Source organism: Meriones unguiculatus, chromosome 8 (genome assembly GCF_030254825.1).
Source record: "Meriones unguiculatus strain TT.TT164.6M chromosome 8, Bangor_MerUng_6.1, whole genome shotgun sequence".
NCBI classification, from domain to species: domain Eukaryota; kingdom Metazoa; phylum Chordata; class Mammalia; order Rodentia; family Muridae; genus Meriones; species Meriones unguiculatus.
This window is the reverse complement of record NC_083356.1, coordinates 108251436-108260807: the sequence shown is the minus strand read 5'-3', so window position 1 is coordinate 108260807 and position 9372 is coordinate 108251436. Positions and strand designations below refer to the sequence as shown.

The 9372-nt window shown below is 37.2% G+C and overlaps 1 protein-coding gene and 1 pseudogene across 1 annotated transcript; one reads left to right on the top strand and one right to left on the bottom strand.

Annotated features, from left to right (window-relative positions):
• The first annotated feature begins 859 nt into the window (after positions 1-859).
• LOC110566955 (olfactory receptor 5M10-like) lies at positions 860-3396 on the top strand. The gene is made up of 2 exons (XM_060390599.1): positions 860-1784; positions 3338-3396. The coding sequence occupies exons 1-2, from the start codon at positions 860-862 to the stop codon at positions 3394-3396; spliced, it is 984 nt and encodes a 327-aa protein (XP_060246582.1).
• A 3202-nt stretch (positions 3397-6598) lies between these two features.
• Positions 6599-9070, bottom strand: LOC110566957 (olfactory receptor 5M11-like; annotated as a pseudogene).
• Positions 9071-9372: the final 302 nt, after the last annotated feature.

Here is a 9372-nt window from a genome sequence, read left to right as displayed (position 1 = left end):
TATTTTCATGAATGATTAGTAATACAAAAATAAGAACTAAAACCTCACGCTTGCCCTAACATAGTTGCAATGTTTACTCATTGTGTAAAGGTTCTCTTCATAAGAAGAGGTTTTCTAACATCTGAATTGGATTAATTTCATTTGAATAGTTTTGCTATAATTAATATCAACAGTATAATGTGTGCTCCAGTAATTGGACATAATTTGATTACTGCTATATGCTCCAATAATGGGACAAAATGTCATTTGTACGTATACATGAATAAATATGTGAATTGTCAATAAGAGATTAAAGTTTGAATCTGAATCTTTTTTACATATTAAAGGACAACTTTTATAAATTAAGTTCTGTTAGATTTCTAAAGTTAAATGAGAAATCTATGGGTGAAAAGAAATCTATATGAAAAGCAAAAGATTAACATTCATATTTATTTTATATCTGAAATGAGAAATCACTGCTGAGGTACTGTATATTACTGTATATTATTTTTAAGATAGACCTAACCAGCTCCATTTCTTATTTTTATTTTTTTAAAGTTTTACTTTTTTCAGAAAGCTTAGAAATCATAATAAAATTAGTGTCTTTAAAGACAGATTATGAAAATAAAATCAAGTTGATACAAATTGATCTATGAAAGGAACAAAGTGTGGAGGAAGTGAATCAAAATTCACTCCCCACCCCCCGTGTGATGTAGGGTAAGAATAACACAGAAGACATGGAGAATATACTCCCTCACTAGAGTAACTGTTCTGCAGATGAATAGAAGGGCATGAATAAATGAGTGAAATTAATGGATAGTACAGAAGAAACGGCACTGATCTCATTTCTTGTTACTTTCAGCTTACAGACTATAAGAAAATGACTTACATAAACCACACTGCAGTGATGGGTTTCATTCTTGTCGGACTCACAGACATCCCAGTCCTGGGCAGGATCCTCTTTGTGGCGTTTCTGGTCATCTTTGCCATCACACTGGCAGGAAACCTGTGCTTGATTGTGCTGATCCGGACCGATCCCCACCTGCAAACGCCAATGTACTTCTTCCTTGGGCACCTCTCCTTTGTAGACATTTGCTACTCTTCCAATGTGACCCCAAACATGCTGCACGGCTTCATCTCACACCAGAAGACCATCTCCTATGCTGGGTGCTTCACACAATGTCTCCTCTTCATTGCTCTGGTGATCACAGAGTTTTACATCCTTGCTTCGATGGCCCTGGACCGCTATGTGGCCATTTGTAGCCCTCTGCATTACAGTACCAGGATGTCCAGGAAAGTTTGTGTGTCTCTAGTCACATTCCCATATGTGTTTGGCTTCCTGAATGGGCTTTCTCAGACTCTTCTCACTTTTCGCCTGTCTTTCTGTGGCTCCCATGAAATCAACCACTTCTACTGTGCAGACCCTCCTCTCATCATGCTGGCCTGCTCTGACACTCATGTCAAAAAGATGGCCATGTTTGTGGTGGCTGGCTTTACTCTGTCAAGTTCTCTCACTATCATTCTTCTATCTTACCTGTACATTTTTGCAGCCATCTTGAGGATTCGTTCTGCTGAGGGAAGACAAAAGGCCTTTTCTACATGTGGTTCCCACCTGACAACAGTCACCATATTTTATGGAACGCTTTTCTGCATGTACTTAAGACCTCCATCAGAGAAGTCAGTAGAGGAGTCCAAAGTAATTGCAGTTTTTTACACTTTTTTGAGTCCCATGTTGAATCCTCTGATCTATAGCCTAAGAAACAAAGATGTCATCAATGCCATGAAGCAGGTCATTAAAGGCAAGCTCTTTCAATAAATGCCAGTATATGCACATATTTAATTGAAATCACCCTGTGTCTTCTTTAACTTAGAAATTTTAAGGAACACATTTGCCTGTGTCATGTCATTTTTGAAACTGAACTCTCATTTGCTAATTTTTCTCATTTGTTGTTGAAATTAATATCTTTAGAAATATATTTGGTAAATATGTATTATTGAACAATATATTCATTAGCAAAAAAACGAAAAATAGATTTGTCCTGGTGTTCTATGATTCCATACAATGTTTACATGATTACATATCCATGATCCTTTTAACCCTTATAGTCAATCTACTTTGACTAATACCATTAAAAACACATGCCAAAAGCATTTTATAATGTTTAAATCATTATATCATTTCTGATACAATGTCTTGAATAAGAACTTAGTATTATGTCTCAATAATTAGTTGAGCATTCTTGTAAACATTAAAGATGGATCAGCAGCCCATGATTTCTGTTATTTTTCTCAAAATACAGTATTCAATATTCATCCTATCTATTGAGTAGTACTAGGTATATTCTGGAAGTTTAAAAACCATGTGTTAAATGTCATCTATTTATAAATTGCTAAGAGTATTAATCAGAGCCATTCAGCTGCATACTCTGCCTATAATTTCTGTAGCATCTCTTACATTTAAAATTTGCTATTTTGGACCAATATGGTCTACCCATTGATGCTTTTATAACCAAGAATAACTTGCTGGAAACATGTCTGCAGGAGTGAGTATAGCTGGATTGTTTATGAGATTTACAGTCAGAGAAATCTTAATGTTTGTGATAATCTTTATTTTTAATGAAAATATTACATCTTTTCCTCCCTTCCCCTCCTTTCTCTAACCCATTTGACTCCTACTCAAATTCATGTGCTCTTTAACTTTGATTATTATTAGCTAAATATACCTGATAAAACAGGATCAGATGAATGGGGAGGAGGTCCCCCCTATCAGTGGACTTGGAAAGGGGCACGGTGGAGATGAGGGAGGGAGGGAGGGACTGGGAGGGAATGAGGGATCGGGACACGGCTGGGATACAGAGTTAATAAAATGTAACTGATAAAAAAATAAAAATATAAATAAATAAATAAATACAGAAGAGCCAGAGTCAATGGAATCTTATTTCCCAGATAAAGTTGTTATAGTACTAACAAGTAAAGCTAGTGACAGATTCAATAGTGGAAAAGGAGAGGTAGAATGTTAACCTCCATTCATCTTAACTCATTCATTACTAGATTGTTGTATGGTGAAACATATATAGTTAACTTTTATTCTCTTAAATATTTGAGGTGGTTTGTTTTGTTGTTGTTGTTTGGTTGGTTGTTTTTTTTATGAGACAAGGTTTCTCTGGGTAGCTTGGCTGTCCTGAACTTGCTTTTGTAGACCAGGCTGGCTTGGAACTCACAGGGTTCTACCTACCTCTGCCTCCCTGAGTGCTAGGGTCATAGGCTTGTGCCTCCACACTTGGTAAATACTTGATTCTTAATGTTTTCCTTAATGTTTATATAAGGATTCTTTAGAAATCTCTGTTGTAGAATGTATAACTGAGTTTTGCAGAAAATAAATCATCAATAGGTTTTTGTAAAGCTGGATCATTCTAGAGTCTTGGTCCACTGAATAAGTCCAAAGTTCTGTCAGATTTCTCTTTCAGAACCAATACTATAATAAAAAAGGGGGATTTTCATCATTAAAATGTAATATTTATATTTGAGAGAGTAATAGTATACACAGTGGGATTTACGAAAGCTGATCTATGGTGTCAGCAAATGGAGGAAAGTGAGTGACAGTCTCGTTTTGGAACGTGGTCCCTGGTCCGCTTACATTTTTATGATCTAAATTATTTATTCTGGGAGACTTCCACTTACATCAAACTTTCCAGTGTCGTTTCCATTTACAGCCATGAAAATAATTTGATGTCCAGATTACAATATTTCTTGACATGTGTATTTTATAACTATTGCAAAACACTCGTTGTATTACCTAAATAATTTCATACTTACTTTTAAATAACTTTAGTTCTTTTGATATCATAATATAATTGCATCATTTCCCCTTCCCATTCTTCTTTACAAAGCCTCTCATGAACCGACCCCTTTATCTTTTTTAAATTTATGTCCTCTTCCTTCTTATTGTTAAACATACACATGCTTGCATGCATGCATACATGCACATACGTGTGTGTGCACAAACATACTCCTAAGAACATAAATACAACTTGGTAGGTTTGTATAATTACTTGTAAACATATAATACCAGGGCTGAGTATTTGTTATTGGACATCCATTTTTGAAATTTTGTCTACCTCTATGTCTTAGAACACAACGATTTATTTTCAGACATGTCACCTTTCTTAGTACAAGTGGTTGACCTAATTTTAGTCTTTCTATATATTTTTATTTGTATTCATATGTGATCTATCTATCTACATCTATCTATCTATCTATCTATATCTATATCTATCAAATTATACTTTACTGACAGTATTTTAGGCATATGCCATCTTTGAAGTTCTTTTAAAATATGATAAATTATGAATCATTATGCATAAAATACTTGTGAATGACATTTAATAATATAGTTGCTGCTTTTCATATCATCATTTGTTTTAATCATCAAAAAGAAACAGTGAAAGTATATTTAAAGTCTTGGGCAGAAAGAATAAATTACTTTCCTGAAAAGAATTTTTTTTCAATTCTAATTCCAATAATGTTTGTGTTTAACTCATATTGCTTTTAATACATAGTGCTTATTGCTTTGATTTTCTACCTTGGGCAGTGGTAGCCACGTGGTCTCAACCCCTTTGGGGATTGCATATCAGATGTCCTACATATCAGACATTTTCAGTGTAATTCATAACCGTTGCAAAATTACAGTTTTAAAGTAACAATGAAATAATTTTATGGTTGGGGATCACCAAAACAGGAGGAACTGTATAGAAGTATTGTTGCATTAGGAAGGCTGAGAACCACTGATTTACGATATATGACAAAGAGTAGAATTATTGGATTAAATAGTATATGAATATATGTATTTATGTGTTTCTTGTACTTTATCTCTGTTCTTTTCTGTTTGTTTCTTTGTTTTGTTATATTCTAGTTTGTTTTTGTTTATATCTTATATTATTATTAGTCTTTTGTTGACTCTTCATTTTCTAATGAGAGGGAGAGGGTGTGAATTCAAATGGGATGGAAACATCTTAGAGGAGTTGGAGAGGAGAAACATAATCAAAATATATTTTATTAATCTTCCTCTCTGGACCCGGATTAGGCAATGACCACACTCAAACTTCAATTTCCTACACAAAATAGTCCTTTATTAAACAAGGCAAAAAACAAACAAACAAACAAACAAACAAACAAACAACAAGATGGTTGGATCTTAATCAAGTAAGAACAGTTGCAAATAACTTTGAAGGTGTAATTTTAAGGAATTAAAAAAAATGAGGTCAGTGTTAGAATGAGCTAGGATGAGTTCTCACTGAGCATGTTAATGAGGGTAATCAAATAGGGATTTTTGATTGCTGAACCTTGTTGTTTTTATAGTTGGACTTTGGCAATCAGCCTCAGGAATGAGTCACCATATGAAATTGGTAGCTAGCTCTAGGAATGTGATCTAGAGTTTCAGCATGAAGAAGAAAGCAGGAAGGCCAAGACCTGCCTGCACCATGTTTGTCATGCTTAAGCATGCTGGAGTCCTTCAAATATATTTTCAATAAAATAAAATTAGAGGAAAAAATAAAGTCAATGCACAATACAGTCTTTAAAAAACAAAAACAAATAAATACTTTAATATTTTAAAATTCAAACTGATTTCTTCTGGTGGAATTTATCTTCCAAAAAGTGACTGATAACTTGTGCTTTTGACCAGTGCTTGATGGCAACTACTCCCAGTCTCTCCTTAGCATAAGGGAATGCTACCCAAGGGAGTAGCAGTTCTGCTAGGCCACAGAGGAGGACTTCGCAGCCAGCCCTGAAGATACCTGATAAAACAGGGCTAGACGAAAGGGGAGGAAGTCCTCCCCAGTCCTGTGGACTTGGAAAGGGGCAGGGAGAAGCTGAGGGAGGGAGGGTGGGATTGGGAGGGAATGGGGGAGCAGGATGCAGCTGGGATGCAGAGTTGATAAAATGTAAATAATAATAACAAACAATAAAAAAAAAACAATGTGAACAGAAAATAAATTATCTGTTACTTTGTGGATAATTTTTGTTTAGTAACCAGTTGCAATCAGAAACTTGAATGTATGGAGATCTTCATGAAGAATAGAGAAAACGTTACCTTAATATTAAAAAAAGAATTTATATCCTAAAATGTATTGTATGGTCATAGCATGAATAGAAATCATGTTTTTAAGTTCAGGGAGTATATTGTAAATCACCTTGGGTAAAAAAAAAAAAAAAAGTGTCTAGGTGTCAATTCAGAGCTGCAAAGTGAAACTAAGAGCCTATATGCTAATGAAGACATGTTAGAGAGAAATTATCAAGCAAGACTGTAGTTGCTTAGGATATGTTTAATTGTGAGAGATGATGTCTGGGATTACATTTCCTCTCAATCAGATTTTCCAACAACTTTCAAATATATAATTTCACTTATATTCACTTGATTCCAAGTTATACACTCAAAACCTATTCTTATCACTCCAAAGAACCATAGTCAAGTAAAACAAATCAGAAAAAAACCCTTTTTTAATTCAAATTTTGGAGGGAATATTGTCTATAAGTACTGTATTTACATGATTTTCATCTTTTTCTTGTTCTCTGCTTCTCAGCATCATAGTGTCTATTAAAACTGAAGGTGTGTTTTGCTTTAATGAGCTACTGTAGGTGCTGAATTTTTCTCTACTTTACAGAGGGTTCTTATACACACTCTTCTCAGAGCTTGCTTCACATCCTTGTTTCTCAGGCTGTAAATAAATGGATTTACCCTACTCAGACCTCGGACACCACCACTGCTAGTTCTAGAACTGACACAGGATGTTCCAATGAGGGGGTTAAGGCTTTTCATAATATTTCCTATAAACCCACACCTGTTTGTCTATATCCCCCATTTTTATTCATTATTAGCCAGATAGAGCCAAGTAATTGTGGTAATGATACTTGCTTTTTTGCCCAATGCTGGAATGCTAGTAAATTTAGGTATGCCCTGGTTACTCGCATGCCTCACTGGGTGCCTGTGCCCGTTGATGCCCCTCACGCTATGACTCTCTTCAGACAGAAAAGGGATCTTGGAACTACAGCCACTATTGTTACTACCATCTCATTGGCGGCTGTTGGAGCTACCACCAGGGCATTAGCCATGAGTCATACTGGGCAGACTGCTCAGACCCTGAACAATCATTTAGCCAATGTAGCTCATGCCTTAGTTGTACATAAAGGAATTAACGCTCAACTAAAAGGAAGCTTGATGGTGTTCAATCAGAGGATTGACCTCGTGCAGGAGCAAATTGATACCCTATGACAAATCGCTCAACTTGGCTGTCAATGAAAATATGCTGGACTTTGAGTCACTAGCATATAACATGAGAATTTTCCCTGTGCTGCAAATCTGTCTAAACAATTGTCTAGCTATATTTTAGGTAATTAGACTGGAGAATTCGATACTACAATGGAGCAGCTGAGAGTGGCCATTGTCATGGTAAATTCTACCAGAGTGGACGCAGGACTAGCCACAGGATTATCATCATGGATTGCTGCAGCCATGAATCATCTGAAGGAATGGGCGGGCATGGGAGCGTTAGCAGGCCTTCTGGTGTTGGTCTCCTTGGTTTGCCTGTGGTATATATGCAAGATTAGAGTCTCACAACAGTGTGATGCAGCCATGATCATTCAGGCCTTTACAGCCATTGAAGCAGGACATTCTCCCCAAGCATGGTTGGATACCATAAAAAGCTAAAATGATACGCTCAGGATGCGAGGCTAAGCACTGCACTCAGGGCCAGCCACTTTCGACCCAGAGAAGAGCATGTCTGGTTGCATGCGGGTTGATGCCCCAGGTCCCGCCTCTGAGAAAAAGGTATCGGACGGGTCTGATGCTCTTTGGGTGGATGACACCTAAATGAACATCGGTACAAAGTCCCAATTTATTTCTAATATCAGAGATCAGACCTCTACTCTTGCCTGATGCGTCTAAAACAAAAAGGAGAGCTGCGGAATGCTATGCCTTAAAGATGGAGCTGGTTTCCGCCTTCCACCTTCCCGATGGTGGGTGTTCTCTGTCACGAACAATTCTACATTTGGCTAAGGCTGAGGATCTGGCTTGCTTCCATGTATGTGGACCTATCTGCATTGCCCACGTGGCACACCTGGGTTGGCTACCCAGAGGCTATTTAAGCTGTGGGCTGGCTTTCCCCAGGGTCAGATGATTGTTCAAGGTTCCTGAATAAACTGCATTGAAAAAAAAAATAAATGTATTCACCATGGGACTCGCAAAATACAAAACACTGCCACAATTTTGCCTTGCTCAACAGACCTCTAATTTGCTGGTCTCAGATACATGCAGAAGAGGGACCCATAGAACATAGTGACAGTTGTCAAATGTGAGCCACAGGTGGAGAAAGCCTTGCGCTGCCCTTCACTGGAACGGATCCTTATGATGGTGATGAAGATAAAAGTGTAGGAGATGAGAATGAGAAGGGAACCGGTGAGATTGATCCCAGCTGACACAAACAGGGCAGTTTGCTTGATGTAAGTGTCAGAACATGTTAGCATCAAGAGGGGAGGGTCAGCACAGTAGAAATGGTTGATGGTGTTGGGTCCGCAAAAGGATAGCCGTGAGGTCAATATCACCTGCATTGTGCCCACCATTGAACCCCAGAAGTAAGGGAAAGTAACCAAGCAAATGCAAACTGGCCGGGACATTTTTGTGCTGTAATGTAGGGGGTTGCAAATTGCCATGTACCTGTCATAGGCCATAGCAGTGAGCATGTAATATTCAGTTAGGAGCAGAGTGACAAAAACAAAACACTGAACCAGACACCCTATGTAAGAAATGGTCTTTTTCTCAGACAGAAAATTGATAAGCATCTGAGGAGAGACATTTGTTGAGTAAAAAATATCCACACATGCCAAATGGGTCAGAAAAAGATACATGGGGGTTTGCAACCGGGGAGTGAACCTGATTAATAAGATCATGCCAATGTTCCCTGTCAGTGTAATGAGGTAAATCATGAGAAACACCGTGAAAAAAAACTGGCTGCAACTCTGGCTGGGTGCTTAGTCCCAAAAGAATAAACTCAGTTGCCTCAGTTCCATTGTGCTTGTCATCTGAGTACGCCTTCATATTCCTTAACAGAGAAATGAATAATAGATATTAATTACATGACTTCCAAAACCCAAATCAATTCTCAAACACTCAAACAAAATGCTCTTTAAAAGTCTGTATGGGAATTATTAAAAGAAGTAGTATGAATAGCTGACCAAGTGATATAAGCTTCAATGACTATAGCCACTTTGGGATGTAGTCTGGTTACAATTTTACATGGTTTATCTTTAGACTCTAGAGGTCTATCCCTCCCCCACCCCTGTACCAGATCTCGTACCCCCAAACAGATAAACCCTTTGGAATATACTAAATTAAAGCTC

What these genes read in the sequence shown, in the direction of transcription:
- LOC110566955 (XM_060390599.1), top strand. Translation starts at nt 860, where the DNA reads ATGACTTACATAAACCACACTGCAGTGATGGGTTTCATTCTTGTCGGA. An exon ending in GCAGGTCATTAAAGGCAAGC is followed by an intron (nt 1,785 to 3,337) that starts TCTTTCAATAAA and finishes TGTAGAATGTAT; the next exon opens with AACTGAGTTTTGCAGAAAAT.